This window comes from Heteronotia binoei, chromosome 14 (assembly GCF_032191835.1).
Source record: "Heteronotia binoei isolate CCM8104 ecotype False Entrance Well chromosome 14, APGP_CSIRO_Hbin_v1, whole genome shotgun sequence".
Taxonomy (NCBI): domain Eukaryota; kingdom Metazoa; phylum Chordata; class Lepidosauria; order Squamata; family Gekkonidae; genus Heteronotia; species Heteronotia binoei.
In genome coordinates this window covers 72,309,044-72,336,053 of record NC_083236.1, presented here as the reverse complement: position 1 = coordinate 72,336,053, position 27,010 = coordinate 72,309,044, and the positions used below count along the sequence as shown (strand labels likewise).

Sequence of the window (27,010 nt, the reverse complement as noted above, 5' to 3'; positions counted from 1 at the left end):
CCCCTGGCAGGTGCCTTCAGTCAGAGCTCCTTCACCTGAAGGTTGGCGAAAAGCCAGTTCGGTGCAGTGGTTGAGTGCACAGACTCTAATCTGGGAGAACCAGGTTTGATTCCCCACTCCTCCCCCACATGCACCTGCTGAATGACTTCAGATCAGTCACACATTCTTTCAGAGCAGTTCTCTCAGAGCTCTCTTGGCCCCACCTGCCTCAGCCTTCAGGATGTCTGTTGTGGGAAGAGGAAAAGAAAGGAGATTGTGAGCCACTCGGGAGACTCCCATCTCATCCTTTTCTCTCCAGCAGCTTCCGCTTTTAGGCGAGTTCCCTTGGTTCAAAACAGCAGACTGAAGAATCACCTCTTTTGGTGCCTCTTTTTGTTGTTCTTCAGTGTCTACAATTGAAGGGGCATCAAATATGATTCTCTGAGCTGAGGAGCCAACCTCTTTATCGAGAGCCCTGCAGCATGTGTGGAACTTTATTTACCTCATTTATAGGAACACAATCCAGACGGGTGCAAGTGGAAAAGGCAGTCCTGTCAGCAGCAAGGCAGCAGAGGGAATCCGTTCTCTCGCCAGCATGGCTCCTTCCTGCTAGGTGAAGTTCAGGTAACCCCGGCTATTCCTCACCCAGGAAGAGAAGGCCTGGCTCCACAGCTCTTGCCAAGCCTCTTGGTAACCGGTGGCAGCTTCCTTGTACTCCCAGTAGGTCTGCAGTCTCTTAGATCTGAAGAGGAGGGGGCGGGGGGTGTCATTTCCCTGACTGGCTCTCCCTCTGCCACCCCCTCCCAAACACAAAAGGAGACTTCCCCTTCGGCAAAGGCCTTGGCCTAGAGGAGGCCACCTACGAGAGTGCTCTGGCATGGGGCTTCCTGGCTGAGCAATGGCCCCCCTTTCTGAACAACTGGTCAACACTACCCTATGGACCCCACCACCACCACCTGGTGAGACACTCCACAGCTCTTCACACCTGAAGCCAGCAGAAAACTCTCACACTTATCAGGAGGGTCCGCTGCCCAAGCAACACTTGTCACCTTTCAGTTGTGCAGCAACGCAGCCTGGTTCACCAGAGGCAGACCAGTGGGAGAGGGAGGAGGTCACAAAATGAGGACAGGAGCAGTGTTCCCTCTAAACTGGGTTAGCATGAGCCAGCTCACAGATTTTTAGCCTCCAGCTCACATGTTTGTCTTAGCTCAGGAAGAATGGCCCCAGAGCACACGAAATAATGCCGGAGCTCACACCTTGAATGTAGAATTTTGCTGACAAGACTCTGCAGTTTAGAGGGAACACGGGTCAGGAGAAGAGGCTCCTTGTTCTCTTTCAAATGGATCCCAGAGGAAGGATTATGGAGGAGAACTTTGGAAAGGCTCCTGAGTCCTCTTAGCTGGGGACAAAAGGACAGTTCCTCTTATTAAGGATTAAAAACTGGTGAACAGTAACAGAAAGGAGAGTGTGGGAATCACTGGACAATGGAGGGAAGTGAGCAGTGGGCTCCCAGAAGGATTTTTGGGGGGGGAAGGGGAGAGTGCTATTTAATTTGTTCATTAATTATTTGATAGTGGTGATGAGCAGTGTAGTGGCTGAGTTTGCCAGTAACACAGAATTATACAGGAAGCTGAAAACCAAGGGCAACTATGAAGAACTCTAGGAGGATCTCTCCAACCATAGAGGTACATCTAAGATGATGCACAGTGGGACAAAATATTCTACCTTCCCCTGTACAGATCTCAAAAGGGACATTGCTGAGCTGGAAAATGTGCAGAAGATGATTAAAGGCTTGGAGAGTAATTTTCATATGAGGAAGAGTCTGGGACTTTTCCTTTTAGAAAAGAGATGACTGGGTGGGGGTGGGCAGGGAGATAACTTGAAAGGTTTAAAAAAATATTCATGGGGTAGAGAGAGTAAATAGAATTCCGCCTCTCCCAAAATACCAGAACTCAAGGGCAACCAATGACTTTTGATGGGCAGTAAGGAGTACTTATTTAAAAAGGTAAAGGTAGTCCCGTGCAAGCACCAGTCATTTCCGACTCTAGGTTGACGTTGCTTTCACAATGCTTTCACGGCAGACTTTTTACGGGATGGTTTGCCATTGCCTTCCACAGTCATCTACACTTCCTCCCCCCAGCAAGCTGGGTGCTCATTTTACTGACCTCGGAAGGCTGAGTCAACTTGGAGCCGGCTACCTGAACCAGCTTCCGCTGGAATCAAACTCAGGTCGTGAGCAAAGGGTTCCGACTGCAGTACTGCAGCTTTAACACTCTGCGCCACAGGGCTCTTCTTTATTTACTTATTTACACAGAACCATTAATATGTGGCATTCTCTGCCAGAGGAAGTAGCGATGGCCACAGGTATAGATGACTTTAAAGGGGGATGAGACAGATTCATGGATGAGAGCTCTATCAGCAGATGTTATCCCTGGTGACTCAAGGACACCACATTTAGAGGCAGTAAGACTCTGAATACTGATACCAGGAGATGTCAGGAGAAGGCCTCAGCGTCCATGCTTTTTTGTGTCAGAATGCCGAACTAGATGGACTACTGCTCTGATCCAGCAGGGCTATCCCTATCGGTGTGGTGCAGCAGTTAAGAGCAGCAGACAGGGTTTGATCTCCTACTCCTCCACATGCAGCCAGCTCAGTGACTTTGGGTCGGTCCCAATTCTCTCAGCCCCACCTACCACACAAGGGGCTGATTGTGGGGAGAGGAAGGGAAGGAGATTGTAAGCCACTCTGAGACTCTGAGTGAAAGGTGGGACATGACTCCAATCTCCTCCTCTTCTTAACTGCTATGCTTGTGATATTCCCTTCGGTGTGCTTTCTGCAAGAAGTTATTGTTGGCTGTCTCTGAAAGCCTCTACCTACCCTTGCATGCATGAAAAGACTACATACATTCATGTTCAAAGAAAATGAGGGGTCTGTGCCCACCCTGTGGGGACATGATCAAACAGCATCTGGCACACACCAGCTGCATCCAGTTTATAACATGTTTCCCCACCGGAGCTATGACAGATTTCAGCCAGCCCTCTGTAAAAGAAGGCAGCCAAAAGAAGGGGGAGACTGCCAGAGCCAAGTGGGGAGGCAGCCTTTTGAAAATCAAGATCAGCCAACTGCACGCGGAGCTCTTGAACTGCTGTGATCAAGGCCCAACCCACTGGGGAACTCTGCTGAACTAAGCCCCCGGGCCCCGTCAAAGGGAGGAAAGGCTGGTTCTACTCAAAACCAACTGAGTCCCATTTTCCTGGACAGAGACAGAGGGGAAACAAGCAACAGACTCTAAGAATTCCACAGGAAATTGCCAAACTGCTGGGGGGGACATGATGGGGACAGGATGTATCAGTTGCATAACGGACACCTGGCCAGCAGAGTACAAGCACTGCCCTCACAGCATCGAAGTCAGGCCTGGGCTCTCCAGCTTCCAGATGGTGCAGGAGCCAAACTGCCCCAAGCCATTTCCTAGGCTGAGAAAGATCTGCATTTCTGGAACGCTTATGATAAGCCTGCAGCTATGCAGAGCTGGTTCCTGCCAAGACAAGCCACAAGGATGGCGTGGAAATGTTTTCTGTTGCCCCAGGAGGTCAGACCAAAACCAATGGGTTGAAAGTAAATTTAAAAAGTTTCTGGCTCAACATCAGGAAGATCAGTGGAACAAGCCTCCTTGGGAGGTGGTGGGCTCCTTTAGAGGCTTTCAAACAGAGGCTAGAGGACCACCTGACAACAACGTTGACTCTGTGAACTTAGGCAGATAATGAAAGGGAGAGCAGGAAGGGTTGCATAAGTGCTTAATTCTCATGGCTTTCTTACACACCTAGGGATCGACATTTTGGGATCAGTCAGCAATTTTTCTCCAGGCCAGTTTGGAGGTTTTCTCTGGGATCCTGGAGGCTTACTGCCACCTTCTGAACATGGAGCAGGGGTCACTGGGGGTGGGGTTGGGGGTAGGCACGTGACTCTCCTGCATTGTGCAGGGGGTTGGACTAGATGATCCTGGACATCTCTTCTAAGTGGAGCACAGGAATGGTGGCAGCAGCCTGCTCCCTAAAAACACCCATCTTTAACTGCAATATAGAGGAGGAAAGGACAGGAGGGGGGCAAGATGGGGAGAAGGGAAACAAAGGCAACCCTCCCGGGCCAGGGAAACCCAGAACACACCAGTCAGAAGGATTTTCCCACCTGAGAGTTCCTGGCAAATTCTCCTGTGGAATTTGGGCCACTATCTTCAGGAATTCATGGAATAGCTCTACCTTGCAGATCCGAGACCTGCCAAAAGAGAGATCAAATTCCTTCTTTCTTCCCTTTATAATGTTAATAAACATTTTGGGGAAGGGGCTGGTTTTAACTAAACCAAGCAAAGACAGAAGTGTTAATTGACTGATCCAAATCAGGGTTCCACAAGTGTGCAATTTACCTTTGACAGATAGCCAGAGACCCATGAGCTCCACCGTGTCTGTTGCAGCACCCCAGGATTTCAGCCTCTCCACTGCCCCCCGCCGCCCTTCCTGTATCCTGAGGTCTGCTGAGCTACATCCTCCCTGATGGGGAGCTGCCAGAGTGCAGCGGGACATTCTCCACTGCAAGGCATTAGGACAGTGCCTCTGCCCATTGAAGGGACCATCAAGACACTCGGGGGCTCTGCCGCCATTGTGAAAACTATGCAGCAGCCCAGTTGCCTGTTTCTGGGAGGAAGCCAAGAGGCTCAGCTTCAGCCCTGAACGGCCACCCTGAGTGACTTCCCCTTCTCCACAAAGCACTCCAGTGAAAACTGGTTCTGCTGCCTGCCTCAAGGGGTACAGAAAGGAAATTTCAAGAGGCCCCACAACACACCCCAGGTGGACCGAAGGTAAGTCAAAGTTTGGGGGCTTTGGGGTACAACCAAGCTGGTGGCCTGTCCAATATGCATCACAAGGACAAGAGGAACACGATCAACCCTGCCACCTCTGCAGGACAGTCAGCAAGCAGCAGAGGTTTCCCAAGCATAAGCTGGCTGTCCAAAACCTGGAGGAGATCAGGATGAAGCATGCAGAGCCCCCCTTTGGTGGCTGCTATTCAGCTGTTCCTGTCATTGTGCTTACGATGCCATTTTTATCCCACCTTTCCTCCACAGAGCTCACGGCATTGCATGTGACTTCCTGCTCCTCTGTCTGGCCCTTCCAAATGAGGTTATGAGGGGAAGGGGTGTGCACACACTAGGCCACCAGATCTTTTCCAGGATGACACCAGGCTTCTCAAACTTAATCCAGCCCACTAAGTATTATGCCAGATGGCTCTTCTTTGGTGCAGCCCAGCAGCCCCAACACTGCCTCTGCACCGAGGGCCTCCAAACTACCAATCCAATCCTCTGCCCCTCCCTGGCAAACTCACAGCCCCACCCCCAACTCTCTGTGGCGGGTAAATGAAGAATCGAACATCCACCATAAAGCCATCCGTGCTTCAGTAAATCAGGTATGGCCCTTGCTCTCTCACACCCCTCCCTCCCAGGAGTGGGTGTGCACCACACACACACACACACAGAGTCTTTGGTTGTGCTGTGTCCAGCCTTCAAGAGAAGGGCAGGAGGGACTCCAGCATGACTGTGGTCTCTTTGAGACTCCTCTCCGGCTATGAACACACCTACACTTCAGGCTGCCAACCGCTTTTTTGGTGGTCCCCTGCTTGAAGCCGTTGGAAGTGACGTCCAGTGGGTCTTCAGGAATCTTGCTCCAGCTGATGGCTGATCAACAGAGGACCAAGCAGGAGTTACTTGCTAGGCACACAGAGCACAACACCCAGCATCCCCCAGCTCCTTTCTGCACCCTCCCATTCCTCAAAGGCACCACCTCTCCCTCTCCCTGAGCCTGCCTTTCCCGTGCAGTCTTTGTTGCCATCCTCCCCCCTCCCAAAGCCCTGCAAACAGCCCACCCACACTGTCCAAGCTCAGAGCAGAGGCTTCTCTTATCCACAGCCTTCCTCCCAGCCCTGAGCCGCCACATGTCTGCTTATGCTGGGGAGATGGGTGAGCTGCAGTTTCAAAGCAATTTGGCTCCCACTGCATCCAGGCAACTTCCCCCATCATCCCAGGGACCCCTCCTCTCCTCAGCTGCTCTCTGCTTAGGCAGGCCTTAGTGCTCACTCACCTGCCCCACATGGAACCACCTTGCCTTGGCTCTGAAGATGGTTGTCCTCAACTGCTTGCCGGCTGTGGTTGAAGCGCAAACAAGACTGCAGGATTTTCACCGGGTAAACCTGGAAGCCATCTGGTAAATGAAAAATGTGCCGACACCTGCAGGCAAAAGACAACATCCAGAAGAATGAAACAAACCTCCTCTCCCAAGCTCCAGAAGGCAGGGCAGTGGCATCATCACAGGCTGTTGCAGAAGTGCACCCCCAAGGTGATGAAGGCACTGGAATGGCTGGAGGGTGGAAGGGCCTGGGACCTTTCAGAGCCTGCCAGGGGGGAGGGGGTGGGCCATGGAGAAAGCAGAGAAAACCTTTTGCCTCTTCCCCATAACAAGTTCAGGGGCACTCAACTGAGCTGATGGGCAATAGGTTCAGGAGAGGCAAACAGGAGGCCTCCTGTACTCAAGAAGGAATTACATTACGGAACTCACTGCCAGTAGCCTTAAAGATACCAGTTGGTTAACAGATGCTCCTCTCCTGCTGTTTTCCATCCAGCAGGTATATTTCTACATTTTCCCTGGTTCCTCAAGCCAGCAGTTTAATGGATTAGAAGGCTTATCATAGGCCAGAAGAGGCCCAAGAGGAAGGACCGTATCTGTAGGATCCCCACAGGGTGGAACAGCTTCCCAAGATCACCACAGTGCCTTGAACCAAAGTGAAACACAGAGGGGTGGCCAATGAAACTGCTGCCTGGTCTGCAGTGGAGCAGCTAGATTTATTTATTTGGTCGGCTTATATTCTGCCTTTTTCCCGTAAACGGGCTCAAGGCTGATCACAACATATAAAAATAACAATAAAACCCTACATATCAAACACCAAATTAAAATTAATAGTAAAAGCAATGAATAAAACACACCACCAGCAGACAGGGCACAGCATATCAATAACCAGTTGTAGATACGAGGGCAGAAGCTTTTGAAACGGAAGCATCTGATAAAGGGGCTGTTATACCCCAAAACCCTGTGGATCTCTCAGGAGCTACGGGACTCCAGATTAGCTGCTCTGCTCCTGCCTCAGCCGCCTCCTGCATTGACTGAAGCTTCCCAAATGTCTTCAAGGGTAGCCTCGAACAGCATACATTTCAGTAGTCAAGCCTAAAGACTACCCAGGCTTGCGGAAGCACTCCAAACTCAGCCCTGTCCAAGACGGTCCCTCCTATGAGATGGCAATGGGGAAAGGCCCTTTTGGCTACCTGCCCCTCCCTGGGATGCAGCTCTCTGCCAAGGCAAAGGAGAGAGCTGCCCGGGAAGTCTGCCCCACAGACCAATTGGGGCTGACAGGAGCCATTGTCCTTCTGCGTCCAAGTGCTCCTCCCCCCTTGAGGTAGGGGACCCCCCCTCGCTGCTGCCACCACCACTGACAGCAGAGGGGGCCAAGCCTCAGAAATGCCACCAGAAATAAGCCTCCAGGGGGAAAATCAGAGAGCAGCGGCAGAAAGACGCATTTCAGGAAGCAAAAACCCAACCACACGCTTGGTGCTCCAAATCTTCTTCCTCACTGGCCCCCCAAGCCACTTTCGGCTGTCAAGGGGCATCTGCCTCCCCTGCCTCACTGACACATCCCCAGTGGAATGGGCTGGGCCACCAGGCCTTGCTCAGCAGCTGTTGCAAGCAAGCAGATGGACCAGATGTGAAGAACTGCATTCTTTTTCCTCCTGGGAGGTCTGAGATGAGCAAAGCCTCCACTGTGCATTTTGTTTCACACCCCCCCCCCCCGGGCAGAGAACAGGCATGGGGAAGAGTTGTGCAATTGCTTCTTAGATGTACTTCTACCCCCCCTTCATTCCAATGCTAATAGATCTAACAGGAGAGATCACAATCTTCCCTTTCTCCAAGCAGGGAACAGAGTTTTGGAAGAACGGAATGCTACAAATTCTCCAGGAAAGAGAAAAAGCTCCCTTAACCTGGCCAGGGGGAGGAGAAACAGATATGATAAAAACTCCTTGCTGCAGGAAGGAGGTCTTTTTCCTTGGGTGCTGACTCCAGAAGAGCACACAGACCTCTTCCCTGGGAAGGCAGTCATTGACCATATGCTCAACCAAGAGCTGGAGCAAGTTTCAAAGTAAAGGTCACTCTATAGGGATCTGTAACATCCTAAATAAAAAGAGGCTGTCCTGTATTCTAAAATCTGATAGGGCATGTATAAAGAAAGGGACAGAGGACTTGTGTTGTACCAATTTCTTCTGGTATCCCTTGCTCAACCTGGTGCTGTGTTAGAAGCATGCTTGTAAACTTTTAAATATTTTTAATAAATATTTTGCAACTCTGGATGCTGGGAGCAGTTCTCTGTGCCGCATCGCCGTCCACCAGTTTGGACGTGCTATTTTAGAAGGGCCAGGGCAAGGCCAGCAGTTGGCAAGCGGCTCCTCCTCCAGCAAGATGTCCCCGCCACGACCAGGTGCTGCTGAGCAGCGAGAGACACAGAGGCCAGGCCTCAAGACCCTCAACCTCCCAGTGGGCCATTCCTTACGAAGGTTACGTGGTAGCGGCGGCAGAGAAAAACCCAGCAGGGCAGGATGATGGAAATGGCCCCTGCAGGCCAGAGCACCCCCGGTTTAGCAGTTCTTCAGGATGGCTTCCTCACAACTCACTCACCGTGCCACAATGGCCCTCTCCATGGCCTCCTGGCTGTAAGGACATTTGCCACCCACCACCACAGCTGACATGTAGATGGGTTGCTGGAGGAAATGCATCAGGAGGGCGCCCTGCCAGCCCAGCACATTCCAGCGAGCCAGCTTGTCACTGCAAGACATGGAGGCAGTTCTGGGCCCACGGCCTGGCTTGACCCGCAGGAGCCCCGTCGTGTGGTACCCGCTGCCAGGCTGCTGGGAGTCACCTGCGTCTCCTGGGACACACTTTGCCCCAGTCCTGTGGACATCCGTTGCTTGGGCAGGGCTGCAGACAGCTGCAGGGCACTCAGCAGCACCCAGGGCAGGTGGACGGGCAAACCCCTGTGCTGAATGCAGGGCATCCACTTTTATTCTCTTGGGGTAAGGGCCAACTGCAGTCTCTTCAGCCTCCTTTTCATTCCACTGCCCTCCAGAGTTCGTGCTGTCCCTGGGAGCCAGCACTGGGCTCAGGGGCTGGCATGGCTGGGCCTCCTCTTCTGTCACTGGGATTATGGAGGCATCCCCACCTGGAAGAAATGGCAAAGCAGCTCAGAGAAAGACTCTCCTGGGGACAGGCATCACCAAGGTTGCCAGAGGGGGGAGGGGAAGCAGGGCCAGAGGCACCATTCTCCCCACCCCCAGGCAGATTCAGGAACACAGGCATGCTTTTGGGAATGTGTCCATGATGCAGCATCAGAAACATCACTCAAGCATGCATGCTGCTTTCACCAGCAGCACTGGGGAGGGAAATCACAGGAGTATGAGATGCGGCCAGTTCCAGACAGATCAGCTGTCCAAAAGCATGAAAGCAAAATGCAATACCAAGGCTACAGCCAGCCCTGCGTGAAACACTCCCGTCTCCTTCACACTCACCATCGGTGGCAGAGAGCCCTCCAATCCACATCAGAGGCACCCGCAGCCCTCAATTCACAGAGTTCACTCTGATTTACCCAGGTTCTGTGCCTCATTTCACTCCCCTTCCCCCAATCAAGTCCCTCAGGCTGAAAGAAGTAGATCAGGGCCCAGAGCCCTCCAGTTGCTCGTCTGGAAGGGAGGGGAGGATGTGTTGCAGCCTCCTTGCTAGAGCTAACCCCCAAGACTTAACCCCCCTCCCCACTGGAGATGGCTACTCCGGTGGGGGGCAAGAGAAGGCCCAAAGACCAACTCAACATACTCACAAGGGGTGTGACTAGAGAAAAAAACAAAGGTGATGTGTGGTCTGAGAATCCACATCCCTTGCTTAGTTCCTGGGCTAAAGATGCTGGTTTCTTGTTGCATGGCTGCTAGCCACAGCTGGTGAAGGAGGTACCTAGTGGGAGAGAGAATCACTTCCTCAGGAGACAAAGAACCAACCCTGCCCCCCTTCCGCGCCCGACACAGTTCCTGGGTCTCCCTACAAAGGTACCAGGAAGTACTGCTGTCCTTCCCCCCTGAAGAGAGAGAAGGCAGTCCCCAGGGAGCAACCCCCACCCCCAGCATTGCTGTCGTTCTCCTCCATATACAACCAAGTGATTCTAGAAAGAGCAGCTCCCAGGCAACTTCTTCACTCCTGGGTCTCTTTAAAGTCAGGTACCTGAGTCTTTGCTAGTGAGAGACAGGTGAGCCAGGACTCAAAAGTGGAGACATCGTCCACAGATGTCCCCCAGAAATTAGCTGCACGACTAACAGAAGGGGACGTGTGCATGCCAGTGTTTCACCTGTTACATTCTGACAGCTCTTTAGTAGCCCACATGTTGCAGCAAGTGGCACCATGCTCTCCTGGCAAGCCCCATGAGGAGCCCCAAAGGAAGACTCCCGCTGGATGAGAGACTGATCAGCCTTTCAGAACCCTGCAGTTCCTGCTCACCTCTGGAAGCTCCTCTTCGCCACCACTTCGGCATGGCTGTCGTTGAGAACGTCCCCTGCAAGACCAGCACCCAAGTCAACCGGGGGGGGGGGGGACTAAGCCCCGGGGGGCCAGCAGCTGGGGGCAGGGCGGGAGGCACTGTGCTTACCAGTCTTCCTCATCTGGGAGTGTCCTATGCATTTTGTCCCAGTTCCCATGGCAACAACCTCCATAGCTACAAAAGAAAACCATGTCAGGCAGAAGAGGGAAGGAGAGAGAAGTGTGCAGGGTGAAGAAGACGGTAGGCTCAAGGCGGAGAGTCCCTGTGTGGGAGGCTGCAGCAGCGGGGGGAGGGATTTGGGAGCCGCCAGGGGGGGAAGGCTCTGCCAGCCTCTCCCGCCGGCTTCTTCCCGGCTCTCCTCTCCTCCTCCGTCACCTGGCGGGAGGGGTGCCCCGCCACACACGGGAAGGGGAAGGCCGGCCTGCCTGCCCAGGGCTCCTCACTCACCCGCCGCCTCGCCTCCTCCTTCTGCTGCCCCCGGCGGGGCGTCGTGCAGCTTGAGGACGGCGGCCAGGAGGGTCCACTGCCCGCGGGCGGGGTCGGGCTTGCCCCGCTTGGGCAGCCGCGCCTCGTAGTGGCGGAAACAGGCCTCGGCCGCCGCGCCCCACATCCCGGATTGGCCACCTCCCCCTGCTGGGCGGGAAGGAGGGCGGGGCCCCAGACTGACTGACAGGGAGGAGGAGAAACGGTGCCCCGCCCCCACAGCCCCCTCCTCCCAGGCTGAGGCGGGAGGAGGGCGGGGCCTCAGACTGACTGACAGGGAGGAGAAACGGTGCCCCGCCCCCACAGCCCCCCTCCTCCTCCCAGGCTGAGGCGGAAGGAGGGCGGGGCCTCAGACTGACTGACAGGGAGGAGGAGAGACGGTGCCCCGCCCCCACAGCCCCCTCCTCCCAGGCTGAGGCGGGAGGAGGGCGGGGCCTCAGACTGACTGACAGGGAGGAGGAGAAACGGTGCCCCGCCCCCACAGCCCCCTCCTCCTCCCAGGCTGAGGCGGAAGGAGGGCGGGGCCTCAGACTGACTGACAGGGAGGAGGAAAGACGGTGCCCCGCCCCCACAGCCCCCTCCTCCCAGGCTGAGGCGGGAGGAGGGCGGGGCCTCAGACTGACTGACAGGGAGGAGAAACGGTGCCCCGCCCCCACAGCCCCCCTCCTCCTCCCAGGCTGAGGCGGGAGGAGGGCGGGGCCTCAGACTGACTGACAGGGAGGAGGAGAGACGGTGCCCCGCCCCCACAGCCCCCCTCCTCCTCCTCCCAGGCTGAGGCGGGAGGAGGGCGGGGCCTCAGACTGACTGACAGGGAGGAGAAACGGTGCCCCGCCCCCACAGCCCCCCTCCTCCTCCTCCCAGGCTGAGGCGGAAAGAGGGAGGGGCCTCAGACTGACGGGGGAGGGCGGGGCCTCAGACTGACTGACGGCGAGGAGAGACGGTGCCCCGCCCCCCATCACCGCCGGACTCGGAGGGCGCCCTGGCCCGCAGTCCCTCCGCAGCCGAGCCGCGTGTCTTCGGCAGGCTCGGCTCGAAAACGGCGCCCCCGGGCAACCAATCGCGGCAGCCCTCCTTCTCCCCAGGCCCCGCCCACAGAGGCCCGAGGGGGAGGAGCCCGGCGGCCCTGTCTGCGCCTGCGGAAGGAGCGCACGTGGCTCCGCCTCGCACTAGAAGGGGCAGCAAGCCGCCCCTCAGGGACCGTGCCCGGCCCCACTACAAGTCACACACCTCTCCCGTGGTTGCTGCAGGACCTGCAAAGAGCATCTTCGCTTTCCTCTTGACTGTTCCCTCTCCGCCTTCCCTGAAAGCCCCCCCCCACCTCCCCTTCCCTCCCCCAAGGAGCTGCTGCCAGCCCAGGGGCCTCGGGCCCCCTCTACTCTGTATATCCTCAACTTTCCACTTCTTCTAACAGTCTCTGGCCTTCAGCTATATTTATAATTACTGCATTTATGCCTCCATCTTTAGCCTCACTGGAGATGGCAAAGGGGCACACATCTTTTGCCTCTGAAAGGCCCAGTCACCCAGCAAACTTCCAAACGGGGAGGGGGTGGGATTCCAAACTGGGTCTTCCAGATCCTCCCCTGAAGCACCAGTCGCTACATCACACTGGTTTCCAGGGGTGGGGGGCAGCTGCCTGGCTGAGTAAGGACAGCCATGTGGTTTCAGGCCCCACGTGTCCTCCCTCCCATGAGCCAAATCAGCCCTTGGCACCCCCTCCCCTCAACTTTTGCTGACAGAAACCAAGGCCAGAAAGGCTGCCTAGCAATAGCTACTGTGGGCACTCATGTCTTGACACTACAGGCACTTTTCCTTTTTTTGCAAAGCTAAGACGTTTCTCAGTCCTGTCCCTCCGTGGTCCCAATCTCTGGCTTCAAGTATTGATCTTCATCAGGCCTGGCCAAACTGCAGCTGAGGCGCCACGTGTGGTTCTTGCAGCCCCCACCAGCCTGGAGAAGGCATTTCTCTCTAAATCATTTCCCCAAGCCAGCCGGCAGCTTGGAGAATGCATTCAAAGTTATTTTCTTTCCACCTCTCCCTCCCCCATCTATTTGCCTCCCTTCCCACATCTGGCGTTCATGTCTTGTGGCTCTCTAACATCTGACGTTTATTCTTTGTGGCTCTTACAGTGAGCAAGTTTGGCCACTTCGATCTACATTATTTACAGTTCTCAATATGACACCAAGCAGATGGGAGGGGACACACTGAGAATCAAATATACTGATGATGGCAATGAAGATGTGAGGATGAGAGAGCAAAGATCTCCTTTATTCTTGACTGGAAAAAATGCAATTGTGTTCAAGTCTCCAAAGAGCCTCCTCCTCTGCAGCCGGGTGGGTCACACTGAAGTGCCCTCCTCCGCAGGGGGCTCAGGCAGCACCTCCTTCTTCTTGTCATCCGGCTTCAGGGCAGGGAACAGCAGCACCTCCTGGAACAGAGAGGACATCGCTCATCAGAGCCGGCCGAGAAGGCCCCACTCACCGCCATGGAGGGCAGCCACTTATTCCAGGGCACTGCTTAGACACCCCTCACAAATAAAGTGGAAATCATAAAAACATACAAGTAAACAAACCACTAAAATCCAGCCGGTGAAAACCTAGAAGCATAAATGCTGAGCGGGCCAAGGGTTCATCCCCTCAGAACAGTCCTCATGCTGGAACCAGGTTATACAAACCATTTTTTTTAAAAAAACCCTACCTTAATAGGCAAGAGCCAGTGCTCTGAATTGTGCCCAAAAGCATGGGAGTAGCCCGCCCTTCAAGCCCGTTCTGCGACTGCTCGGAGCGTTAGAGGCATCACTTGGAAACGGGCCTGGAAACCAACTGGCAACCAGAATAACGTTTTCCAGAACTGGTAAGATGAGACTCTGTATTTCCTAAGCCAATTAATACCCCCTCTGGGCACTGCAGGAATTCACACCTTAATGTTGTTTGAGTCGGTCAGGAACATCGCCAAGCGGTCGATGCCCATGCCCCAGCCAGCGGTGGGGGGCAGCCCATATTCAAGAGCTGTGCAGAAGTTCTCGTCAATGAACATCGCCTCGTCATCTCCAGCAGCTTTAGCCTAGATGGCAAAGGGGAAAGAGGCAAGAGCAGTCAACCTTGGCAGCAAATGCATCAAAGCCCTCCCCTGCCAGAGTTCGCCCTCAAATTTCAAGAGGACATTGACAAAAACAAAAAGGTTCACACCCGCCCAGTCTGAGCAGAGAATGACAGACAAGGCCCGCGGCCACCGAACATGACCGTCTGGCATCTAGGCTGGCCAGCAAGGGCCACATTTGGGACAGATACCACTAGCTCCTATTTGTGAAAGTAAAAAAAATAATCCTGCATTTACAGGAGATTCATTCCAATGAGACAGGGGACAATCACACATTGCAAATTCCTCCGCTTTCAGCCACAAGTTAAGAAGATGACACTGGATTTATATCCCGCCCTATACTCTGAATCTCAAAATGGTCACAATCTCCTTTACCTTCCCCACCCCCCCCCAACAGACACCCTTGTAAGGTGGGTGGGGCTAATAGAGCTCTTACAGCAGCTGCCCTTTCAAGGACAACTCCTACAAGAGCTATGGCTGATCCAAAGCCAATCCAGCAGCTGCAAGTGGAGGAGTGGGGAATCAAACCCGGTTCTCCCAGAAAAGAGAGCTCTGGCTGATCCAAGGCCAATCCAGCAGCTGCAAGTGGAGGAGTGGGGAATCAAACCCGGTTCTCCCAGAAAAGAGAGCTCTGGCTGATCCAAGGCCAATCCAGCAGCTGCAAGTGGAGGAGTGGGGAATCACACCTGGTTCTCCCAGATAAGAGAGCTCTGGCTGATCCAAGGCCAATCCAGCAGCTGCAAGTGGAGGAGTGGGGAATCAAACCCGGTTCTCCCAGAAAAGAGAGCTATGGCTGACCCAAGGCCATTCCAGCAGGTGCAAGTGGAGGAGGGAATCAAACCCGGCTCTGCCAGATAAGAGTCCGCACACTTAACCACTACACCAAACTGGCTCTTTGGCAAGAACCACGAGAACTGAAAGGACAGCAGATAGGTGAGGTTGCCTTAAAAAAAGCAAGAGCACGCATTCCTTTCAGCCAATATTGCCCCCTTCGGCATACTCAGGCGGCTCTGGGGAAGGCCTTTGCCAGTCTTGCTACAGGAAATCTCAATGACCTTCAACCTCAAGCATTCTGACTGCAAAGCCTGCCCCCGGCCACCAAGCTGCAGGTGCCAATGAGGGCAAGAGCTCTCTGATGATTCTTTGTTCCGCCCCGTCTTCTGGAAGGCAGCACAGATCCACCCAATGCCCCTGATGTGTGGGACAGACACACTCCTATGCAGCAAGCTTTGGGTGGCGGGGCAGTGAGGGAAGAAAGGAGGGGACACCCAGAAGGTCCTCAGCCTGCAGGCCCTGCCAGTGACAAAGCAGATGCCGTGCCTAACATCGCCCACAGTAAATTCTTCAGAGCAACAGGCAGCAATCCAAGAAATGGCTGTGGGGGAACAACTTCACCCCCCCACACACAGCCTCAGTAACATTCCTGTCCCTCCACAAAGTGACCCCCTGATTCATTGTGGGGAGAGGGAAGAAGACGACGACATTGGATTTATATTCTGCCCTCAGCAGCTCAAGTCCTGTCTTGCACCTTCGCCTGATCTGCAAAGAGCTGCCGCTGCCGAAAAGGGTCATTCAGCTCTGTGTATGCGTTGCACACTTCCTTCTTCATCACAAAGAGCTCAAAGCGCTCCGTCAGTCCTTGCTGCACACGATGCCTGTGCAGATGCAACAGGGAAGAAGAGGATGAGAGCACAAAGATGGCCAGCACCGCTCCCAGCCCACAATTCAGCCCCCACCCCGCTGTGAGTCTCCACACTCATCTTGTCTCCACCTGCAGAATTCCTTTCCCTTCACTTAGCAAGAGTGCAAAGCCTCTGCCCCACTGCTTTAGAGACTTCTGAAGCATTCTCCAGCAATCATCAGCCCTAGCTGAGGTTTGGAATCATAAAGCAAGTGAACTTCTGAAGAATTATAAATTTTACACAACCCCGCCTGACCCACCAAAACTTCTGAACGCATGCACATCTTTTCATATACTTACCATTTGGCCAGGGGGCTCATGATTTGAGGGTGATCACAGATAAATGTGGGGTTGATGCACGTCACTTCCAAATACTCCCCAACCAGCTGGAGGGGGAAAGGGGGGCATCTTTCAGTTGGACTGCTGCTCCTCGGTCTCAGGCACAAGACTGTGATCCACAGCAACACCCCCTCCCTCCTGCTGCTGGCGGCCTCAGAGGAAGGCCAGCAAAGAAATGTGGCTCTCTGGGTCACAGAGCCCAGGCAGCTGCTTGCCAAAGGGACCAAGCCACCACTCTGCAAGTCCCCGGGTCCATTTTTCCGGCAGAAACAAGACTACTGACCCAAACTGCGGGTCAACAGGTGGCAGGTTCAGGCCCTGGCCTCAGGGTCAGGTCAGAGGTGATGTGAAAGACCGCCCTCTGCATGAGGCCCCGGAAGGCAGCTCCAAGCCACTGTCTGTCTCCCTCAGCACCCCAAAGCCAGTTTAAGGATGATAAAACTTCTGCCCTTCCTTACGGGGCTGTTGTACGGGTTACACAAGCCTGGGCGTGAAAGGTTTTGAACACCTGAAAGCAGGGCTTTTCTTGTTTTTTAAAAAACTTATTTGCATATTAAGCCACACCCCTGTCATCACCATTGTTTCACACAAAGCTTTTATGCAGAAAAGGCCCAGCAGGAACTCATTTGCATATTAGGCCACACACCGTGACACCAAACCAGCTGGAATTGCGTTCCTGCTCAAAAAAAGCCCTGCATGAAAGTATTCATTAATGGTAGCAACAGCAGGCAAGCACTGGGTGGGACTGGAATGTGACAGAACCAGCTCAGCCTGTCAGTTTAGCCCTTGGACCCCAACAGAGGCGAGGGAGGCCTCTCACTTCCTGGTGCTTCATGTCAAAGGTTCGGCCTCCCCTCTGCAAAAAGAGAGTCTGAGGGCAGCCTGCCAGGCAGGTATGGGAACTGCTATTCTCCTGCCCCCTGCCCAGGAAAGCAGCCAGCAGGGGAGGGGAGGGGGCACTCCCACAGGCCAGACCAGATGTGGCCAAACTGCCGCTCTTGGACATACATTGTGTGGCTCTTGACGCCCCCACTGCCACGTTGGGCTGCCTGGAGAAGGCGTTTCTCCCTTTAAATCATGCCCCCAAGCCACGCCAGTTAAAGTTACTTTCTTTCCACACCTCTCTCTCTGTCTTGTGGCTCTCCAACATCTGAGGTTCATGTCTTGCAGCTCTCTAACATCTGACATTTATTCTATGTGGCTCTTACATGAAGCAAGTTTGGCCACCCCTGGGCTAGGCGTATCCAAGCCACAGCAGAAAGCAAGCCCCTGTGCCCGGCTCTGCCCAGCCCAGCCCAGCCGGTGGAAGTTTGCTTCTACTAATGCAGTAAGTGCAAAGGAAAGAAGGGAAGGGTCACAGTGTCAAGATCCTGAGCTCCAAGGCAGTGAGCTGCAGCCCAGCCTCCAGTGCTCTTTGGGAGGCAGCTGAAGCAATGTGGGGAAAAGGGGGACTCCTGCGTTAAAGCAAAGCTATAAAAACAGAAATGTCAGGTGAACCTAGAAACACTATGCTATCAAAACATTTATTACAAGAAAATAAGAATGGGGTGATGAGAAAACCTCTGTAGTCTCTACTTTTGAGCAGCCTCTGCTTCTAAACAGTCTAGGATAAGAAATGCAAGCGTGCACACAGGCACTTGAACCTTCCAAAGCCTCTGTTATTAAACAGACCGCAATAGAGTACACAAGAGCGCACGCAGGCTCTTTTTCCCAAACAGTCTACAACTGAACAAATCCAGTGTGGGTCCCTCTCCACTCACCTTATCAAGGAGCCGGGCTGTGGTCCGAGGGGATGGACACTCAACCCCCCTCTCTTCACAGAGGGCATCAAGGAAGGTGCGAGTCTCTGTGGACGCAAAGCAGAGATATTCCTGCAGCTGTGCTTCCCCCACCCCCGAGAAGAATCAGAATCAGGCGCCTGGAATGGCCGTCAACACCGGCTGGTGGGCTCAGCCAGCAATGCCAACACACAGCCAGAACAGCCATGCCACAACCCAGCACACTCTCTTGGAAAGCTCTCAGACAAAGGGCTTCATATGCAGGACCAGCAGCAAGCGCTGGGCTTGTCCTCCACAGCCAATGAGCAGGAGAGGCTGCAGGGAGGCACCCCCCCTCACCTTCTGTCTCAAACTGGTCTGTCCCAGGGAGCTTCACACCCAGCACTCGCTCCAGCTCGCCCACCATGCTGATCCTCTGGAAGGGCGGAGTGAAATCGATGTCATAGGCCTGGCCTTCAGGGCCTTCGGGATGGTATGTCACCTTGTAACCACCCGTGATGTACTTCACCATTCCTGCAAGGAAAAGGCGATGCTTCACGCCTGTCCATGCTCACCCCCCGCCCCCACATATGACCCTCCCTCAAGCTAGGGTTGCCAGGTCCAGCTCAGGAAACATCTGGGGACTTTGGGGGTGGAGTCAGGATTGGCAACCCTACCTCAAGCCCACCTCCCAGTCACCAACCTGAAAGCAGGTGCTCCGTGATCTCCATCAAGTCATGGTAGTCTGCATAAGCCATGTAAAACTCACAAGTGGTGAACTCTGGGTTGTGTGTTAAATCAATGCCTTCATTTCGGAACTGGCGCCCAATTTCATAGACCCTGTCCATTCCTCCAACCACCAGCGTCTGAAATACATAAAAGCCACGTGGTCTCTTCTGGAGGAGAAACAGAATTGCTCACACAGGCAATGACCCAAGGGCGAATTTGAGGTTTTTCAGAGCACATCAGAGAGACTGAGAGGAGATGCCTCAAGCAGCTCCCTCTTTTCCCAGCTCCTTCCTTCACACAGACCTGCCTCCTAGATGGCAGGCCACCTCTCAGCCAGCAGAACCCAACAGAAGCAAGGAGAACTCCTCAAGACCCGAGGGGGGGTCTGTTCCTCTGAGGCTTTTCCAGAGCACATGAGAGAGACTCTGAGAGGACATGCCTCAAGCAGCTCCCCTCTCTTCCCAGCTCCTTCCTTCACACAGACCTGCCTCCCAGATGGCAGGCCACCTCTCAGCCAGCAGAACCCAACAGAAGCAAGGAGAACTCCTCAAGACCCGAGGGGGGTTCTGTTCCTCTGAGGCATTTCCAGGATCCTGGAAGGGTTTTTTTTAAAAACCATCTTCTGGGTATGAAGCAAGGTCACTGTGTGTGTGTGTGTGTGTGTCTGTGGGAGGGGGGGAAAATATAATTTCCTGCATTGTGCTGGGGGTTGATGACCCTGGATCATCAGCTCTATGATTCTATAGCTTTTAAGTCTTCCACAGTTGTTCTGCTCAGGACCCCTACAGGGCAGTCCTTCTACTGAACAAGTCTCTCCTGCTGCGCAGCAACTGTTCCCTGTGTGCCCCCCTCCCCCGTGCCCATAACATCCCCGGCTACCCCAGCATCACGCAAAGCAGGCCACTGCCCGTCCTCCCGAGGCTTCACCTTGTGGTAGAGCTCTGGTGCGATCCTCATGTACAGGTTCATGTCCAGCTCATTGTGGTAGGTGATGAAAGGCTTTGCCACAGCCCCCCCAGGGATGATGTTCATCATGGGCGTCTCCACCTAACAAAGCAGGCAGGGAGAAACCAGCAACACTTATCTTCCTCCTCCTTCCGCCCAGGGGCCATCCAAGCACTCTGCATCAAGGGTCTGGCCCTCCACGAGTTTGAGAGGCCCCTTTTCCACAGTTTCTCAAACCCAAGAGAGAAGAATGAACAATTAATATCCTAAAAGCCCTTTGCATTTAAAGTATGCCTGACTTTAAAACCAAGCCCATGATACAGTCGTAACAACAAAATCAGAGAAATCCACCCATAACCCCAAATCTGTTTATTGAACCCACAGCAGAATCAGTTTTAAACAGAACATGAAATGACATCCAAAGAACAGTAAATCGCATGCAAGCTGGCAAGGGCGGCGGGAGGGGGGAAACACTTACTTCCAAAAATCCCAGCTCATCTAGGAAATTTCGAATGTACGTTATAATCTTTGCCCGGATAATGAACTTTTGTCTCACAAAATCATTAAGAATTAAATCCAGGTATCTCTGCCGAAATCTGGTTTCCTAAAAATAAATGTCTCCGTTTAGAACACAAAGCAAACTAAAAGGAATACCCCAGAGGCCCAGCTTTGGCTAATACCTTGTCCTTGAGCCCAAAATGAAGATGAGGCAGCATATGAAGACAGGGTGATAGCAGGGTGATTTCAGAAGGAATTATGCTCAACTCCCCCTTCTTTGTCTTGCCGGGATTCCCCTGAACCCCTATAATGTCTCCACGCCGAAGTTTGTTGTTAATACACAAATATTCTTCTTCAGATTTGTAGTTTCTGAAATTTAAAAAAAAGAAGTGACTGCTGGACTTGTAGATCGGGGGGTAGAGCCTAGCCTTCCTTGGGGTAGAAAAGCAGACCTTTTAAAGATTCTTCTCTTTTCACCCTGCAAGCAAAGCACATGTTCCACCAGTAAGCACCAGTCTCTCCCCCAAAGGGAAAGAACTACATGCAGTGTTCTATTGTCTTTGAAAAAAGTGAGCTGTTGGGAAAACTGGACGAATTTCAGGGCTATGTAATCCTGGGCCACGGACAAAAGGATATTCTCAACTTACCAAGAGACCACAGTGGGACAAAAAGACATTGTAAGTTTCTTGGGAATAAAGAAAGTTATGTGACCGCATTTGTTACGTTAACAGGCTAATATCTGCTGCATCAGAACAGTCAAGACGACACTTCTTGCCAATGGTTTTATGTCATCTGATTTCCAATACTGTTAGTTGATTCTGGTTATATGTCATATGCTTGTATTATCTTGGTGGTGACTATTGCTTGTTCATGCTTCAAAGAAAAGCAACCCCGTGCATGGCTGACTTTGGACTGCAGCAGGCGCTAATCAACATGCCTGAGAAAAGAACTCTTTTGAAAAGACACTCAACAATGTTTGAGTTGCCGGGGGGGGATTTATCAGTTAGATATTTTGAACGCTTTTTGCCACCTTGAGTTGATTCTGTCACTAACTTCCATGCCTAAGGAATAAGTATCTGGCCCTGCCCTGGGTCATTAGTCCTAACAAGGAATGTCTTGTTGTGAACATGTATCTCTTCAATAAAATCCTTATCTGATTCACACCCAAGAGCCTGAGTTGGTGAGAGCTACACAGAACCTGACAGAACTCTTGATGATAATTCCAGTTATCCACATGTGCGACCTCAAGAGCATATCCAAAAACAGAGACTGGAAGCACCTAAAGCATGCTTCCTTGCAACCTCTCTATGTACCAGTCTTCAGCAATGCCTACAGTCTTTGTGTATCCTTCCCACCCCATCCCCCCACCAGAGATGGCTTAGGTTACATTGCCTAGTATGATGACAGGACACCGACAAGATGCCACTGAGAGTAAATAATTACTCCGGCCATGAGAAAAATTTCAAAGCCAATCAAGCTTATGAAGGATGTAGGACTACAGGAACTTGCTACACATTTTTTTTTACAATCTACTAAATAGTTCTACATTGCAACAGAAAGGCTATAGCAAGAAATCGGGAAGCTGCTTTTTAACTTTCAACCAATTTATGACAAAGCAGGAGCAAAGTAGGGAAATCATAATAAGCCTAATACAAATAAAAATTCCTCCACACAGGAATAAATACAAAATTGACATAAAAGCTGTCCGCCTGGGATGACAGACCATCTTAGGATGCCCAGGCTGTAATCATTTATCTTCTCTGCCATGACATCCAATCTCTGAGGACCCAGAAAAACAACTACCTCTTCAATTTATTTATTATTTTTCTTTAGATTTCTATCCCGTCCTCTCCGCAAGCGGACTCAGGACGACTAACAGTCAACTCAAACATCTATAATACAATTTAAAACCAATAATATACATTTTGTGGTGCTGTACAACTTCGACATACGCAGGATCTTTCTTTTTCGGTTAGTGATCCTATAATGTTTGTAGCTCCTCAGTGGTGTGAAGTGGCAGTTCTCTCCCAGTTTAGGCACTGAAGGCCTGTTGGAATAATTCAGAATTGAGAAAGATTCCACAGGGCCCTTATGGACTCCGGGAGGGCATTCCACATTTCTGGTGCTGCCCCCAGGAAGGCCCTAACCCATGTGGAACACAGTCTGGCCTCCTTTGGTCCAGGGACAGACAGTAGATTTTGAGCGCAATCCAGAGGGGCGGGCGGAAAGTCTTTTGGAAGCAGACCAGCCGGTGCGTGAGCGCAGGAAGGGTTTGCGCCAAAGTATGACCAGCGGCACCAGAGCGGAGGGGAGGTACGTGGGCGAGGGGCTGCCCGAGGGCCGCACCCGAGTGCGGGCAGAAGTGAGGTGAAGCGCGGCGTTCAGGTGGAGGAGGGGTGAAGTTGGAGGCGCGGCCAGGCTTAGGCGGCTTCCTGAGCAGTTTGACCCATGACACGCCCCCCCGAGAAGCGCAACTTTACACCCGCAAAAACTGCGGCGTACCCCATAGGCACTCGTTGAAACCAAAAAAAGGCTGCCACTGCTGCTGCGGAAGCTCGGAACCCCCTTAAAGAATGCCGTGACTGCCCCCCCCTCCTAGAAATACTTCTGCTCTGCCTCACACAACTCAGTTGTTAGGAAGAGGGGCGCGTGGCGGGAAGCTCTGCCGGCGAGCTCCCAGCCATACAGACAGGCAAGTTGGTGACAGGTTTTGCACTGTGCAGTAGCTTTGACAGTATCTTTTACTTGCGAGGGGGATAACGAGGTCTCTCCCCTGGAGCTAACTGCTCGTTTCCAGGTCTCCAAAAGTTCCGGGCTCCCGGAGGCTCTGCATGCAAGGACTGTCGCCCATGGCTGGGTAAGTTCCACTCCCCGCCCCCCGCCTCCTCCTGCCCTCGCTCTCGACCACTTGGTGTGCGAGTGTCTCTGGCATGTGATCCAGGCAGTGGGCTCCAGCAGGGGGCATCTGTTGACCCCGCTCCCCTGTGCTGCCGCCTGCTCCCTGCCCTTGGTCTGCCCTCTGCCGCGTTTCCAACCCCTAGAAGGGCATGGGGTGTGTGTGGCAGCTGCCCTGTTGCGGGGATGTGGGTCAGAGACTGTCCCTTTAAGAGAGCACCTGGCTGAAACACAGTCTGCTCTTCCAGTCGCTGCCCCTGCAGGTGCTCTGGATCTCTATCTCCATTTTGCAGGTGGGACTCCAACAAAGTCTTCAGCATGTGCCGCTCCACAGCCCCCCCCCCCACTCCCTCAGCTGCTTCTGCCCGCCGCTCGGAATGGAACCTCGCCCAAGGCAAGACTGCCCAGCGCGTGTCAGGGACTGCTGCACTCTGTTCCGGAAAAATAAAGTCTGAGCTGCGCCCTCTGTTGTTTCTCCTGCTTGGCATCTGCTGCATATTCCCTGGGTACACCCCCCCCCCCGGCGGTGGCCTCTCTGAGGGAATGGCTGGGAGGGTGGGCAGACTTCATTTGGGGGTGGGGGAACGGTCTATGAGCCGCCATGCTGCCCCCCGTGTGGCTGGACAGGGGAGAGGAGTGCCACCCCTCAGCCTGCCTGGGCTGACAGCCTACCCAACCCCACAGGGCTGTTGTGCACAGAGCACTAATGGGGGGCTGATGAAGTGGACTCAGAGTTCTGCGGCTGATGCACTCGCACTCTGAGCTCTGCGGCCCCCGGGGGAGGTGTTCCGTGCACATGGCAGGGGGCATCAGGGCAGCATAGGGGTCTCTGGGTGGGGGGGCATCTGCTGCTGGGCTGCTCACTCCCAGATACACATTCCAGCCGCTGTCTATGACAGCGAACTCCTCCACTTGGTACTTCCTGCTTGTCTGCCTGCCATTGGCAGAGTCTCTGACAGCAGGAGGGTGTGAGGGGATTGACGGCTTCTCCATGGTCCCGTGCAGGCCTGTCTCGCCCCCACCCCCACCTCACCACCAAGCCAGGCTTCTTGTGTGTGCATGCCCAGCCTCACTCCTGTTCCCCCCCCCATGTTGGTGGGCCGTCTCTCCTTTGACTGTGATGGTCTGCCCATCATTGGCTCCGTTCTCTGTTTGGGGGCGGGTTGGAGATGGCTATCAGCCTCTCTGGGGCCATCTGTCCCCATCCCTGACTGTCAGGAGCCATGGTGCATGCACCAGGACTGGCCAATGGGGGGGTGGGCTGGCCCTCCCCTCCAGCTGCCTCCACCTCCCTTCTGTGCCTCTGCCAGCGGCATTGCCATAGCGACCGTCTCCCTCATGGCAAGCTATCCCTCTCCCCTCCCCATGCTCGAGCATGCTGAAGTCCTCAGGAAGTCTACTAGCAGCGCACCAGCTATGCCATGGCCAGCCGCCCCTTATGTCTGGATTGGGCTGCCCATGGGGAACATGTGGAGAAAGGCAGTCCTGTAGATAGGCAGGCCCCAACCATAAAGGACTTTAAAGGTCAAAACCAACACCTTGAAACAGACTCGGAACACAACAGGTAGCCAGTGCAGCTCTTTTAGCACTAGCCAAATGTGCTCCCATCTAGAGAGCCCCATTAACAGCCGCGCTGCAGTGTTCTGCACTAGCCGTAGTCTCCAAGTCAGGGTCAAGGGTAAAGAGCATTACAGTAATCTATTCTCGAGATGACCATAGCATGGAGCTAAGTCATCATGCTCCAGAAAAGGGCCCAAAGATGAAAAAAGGTAGATTTGGTAGTGGCTGCTTCCTGGGCCTCCATTGCCAGAGAGGACTCCAGGAGCACTCCCAAGCTCTTGACCTTAGTGGCCGGTATTAGTGGCACCCCGCCAAGAGCCAGCAAAGGGAATAACATCTTAAGCTCTCGCTATCCTTCTAGCGATGGTTACCTGGAGTTTGCCATAACTTGTAACTTAACTCCCTCTCCACGAAGATCGTAGAAGATCAGCTTCCCTCCAGAGGCACGTTTTGCATGGATCCGACCTACAGAACAAGTTACAGCAGGACAAGGAAGTCTTTCCCCCCTGCACAGCAGAGGCACACCATAGTCAAAGAGTGTGGTGAAAACAGAAACAGCATCACTGGAGGAATGAAAATGTTTATGGGAGAACCTACAGCTCAGCAGTAGAGCCTCTGCTTATGCATGCAGGGGATATGCTCCAGCCATCACCAAAAAAAATCCTTCTTATCCAAAACCTTGGGAAAAGGTTTTTTATCCATCCAGATACAACGTAAGTGGCTCAATTATCTGAATCAGCAAAAGACAAAGAGACCTTCAGAGTCTCAAAAGAGGCTTACAATCTCCTTCCCTTCCTCTCCCCACAACAGGCTGGTGGGGCTGAGAGAACTCTGAGAGAAATGCTGTTGAGGGAACAGCTCTTTCAAGAACTTCGACTAGCCCAAGGTTACTCAGCGGGTATATGTGAAGGAGTGGGGAATCAAACCCATTTCTTCCACACACTTAACCACTACACCAAACTGGTTCTCTGTTATGTCTTTGGTAGTGTTGGAAAATGCCCATTCAGGTCACAGCTGACTTATGGTGACCCTGGAGGGTTTTCAAGGCAAGAGACATACAGAAGTGGTCTCCCATTGCCTCTCTCTGCAAAGTAACCCAGTATTTCCTTGGTGGTCTCTGATCCAGGTAGCAACCAAGCCAAGTCTGCTAAGCTTCTGAGATCTGACACGGTCATATGACCTAGGCCATCAAAGGTCCTTATGCCTTACAGAAAGCTGCTGCAGTGAGAGCAGCTGGAAACAAGCTTGTTCAGACTGACCGCCTGTCTGTTGACACCTTCACCACAGGCCAATCTCACAGAGCGGCAGCAGCTGAAGAGCTAGAGCAGAAGACCTCCACATGGGCCAGATCCTGAACCACCAGGTCCCCCTGAGGGGCTTTCTGAGGGGTCCCACTGCTCCCCCACTCCCATGATGCTGCTCAGGCTGGTCTGCAAAGTTCCTCCTCGGGCACCACAGTAATCCACAGCCACCATTGTCCTAGCGAAGGGGCACGATGCCTTTACCTGCCACTCTCACTGTGACCTCAGCCAAGTGATCGCCCGCCTTCAGATGGCTGTACTTGTCTATGAAGTCTGTAAGGGAGAGATCCACGTGGAACTTGTGCGGATAGGGATCTTCAGGCGTGCCCTTCAGCAGCTGGATGGCCTGGCTGCGGATCTTGTAATATTGCTGCCAAAACACAGGGGCCGGCGACCCATTAAAGCCTCAGCTGCACGTTGCCTTGTCTCCCCCCTCCTGCAAGGCCGTGAGAAGAGCTGCAAGGGGGGGGGGAGAGAAGGCTTGCCTGCGCAAACCCTCGAGGCTGGGCTCCCAGGCCGCGGGGGGGGGCAGAGAGGTCTGTCGCTGGAGCCCGCCCAGCCCAGCCCTGGAGAGAGAGGGGGAGGGGGAGGGGCTCCTCACGGTGGCGTCCAGCAGGGCGTCCTCGTCGGCGGCCCCCTCGGCGGGCGGCTTCTCGCTCTGCTCCTTCTGCTTCGCCTCCTTTTCGGCCACTTTCTTCTCCGCCTTCAGGCGCCGCTTCAGCTCGCTGCGAGAGAGAGAGAGAGAGGGAGGGAGACGGCGAGGCCTGCGTCAGCGCCCCCCGCCCGCCCGCCCGCCCGCCACACTCACCCACCCACCTGGGCTGCTGCTGCTGCTGCTGGCGCCGGCCGCGAGGGACAGGCGGCGGAGGCCGAGGGCGGCCGGTGCTGCAGCAGAGCGACAGAGGCCAGGCCGGCCGGACCCCTCCCGACACCAGCACCAGCCGGGCCCGGGAGAGCATGGCGGGAGGACGGGCGGGAGGACTCACTTCTTGCTGAGGCGGGGCTCGGCCTCCGACCCCTCCCTCGTGGCGGGCGTCGCCATCTTGCCGGCAGCGGTCGCTCCCGGAAGCGGAAGCCACGTGGGC

General features: G+C 53.9%; 2 protein-coding genes across 2 annotated transcripts; both read right to left on the bottom strand.

The window, feature by feature from the left end:
- Positions 1–413: 413 nt before the first annotated feature.
- Positions 414–11,253, bottom strand: ADAT1 (adenosine deaminase tRNA specific 1). The gene is made up of 9 exons (XM_060253704.1): positions 11,089–11,253; positions 10,750–10,815; positions 10,602–10,656; positions 9,934–10,064; positions 8,742–9,282; positions 6,105–6,250; positions 5,602–5,701; positions 4,165–4,251; positions 414–721 (listed from the first exon to the last, which is right to left on the bottom strand). Exons 1-9 carry the CDS (start codon positions 11,249–11,251, stop codon positions 589–591), a joined length of 1,422 nt encoding a protein of 473 aa, XP_060109687.1. The 5' UTR covers positions 11,252–11,253; the 3' UTR covers positions 414–588.
- A 2,115-nt stretch (positions 11,254–13,368) lies between these two features.
- Positions 13,369–27,002, bottom strand: KARS1 (lysyl-tRNA synthetase 1). The gene is made up of 14 exons (XM_060253676.1): positions 26,912–27,002; positions 26,527–26,650; positions 26,130–26,295; positions 24,996–25,089; positions 20,352–20,538; positions 20,150–20,275; positions 19,654–19,773; positions 18,701–18,863; positions 18,358–18,531; positions 18,001–18,086; positions 16,202–16,287; positions 15,749–15,875; positions 14,041–14,184; positions 13,369–13,549 (listed from the first exon to the last, which is right to left on the bottom strand). The coding sequence occupies exons 1-14, from the start codon at positions 26,965–26,967 to the stop codon at positions 13,460–13,462; spliced, it is 1,743 nt and encodes a 580-aa protein (XP_060109659.1). The 5' UTR covers positions 26,968–27,002; the 3' UTR covers positions 13,369–13,459.
- Positions 27,003–27,010: the final 8 nt, after the last annotated feature.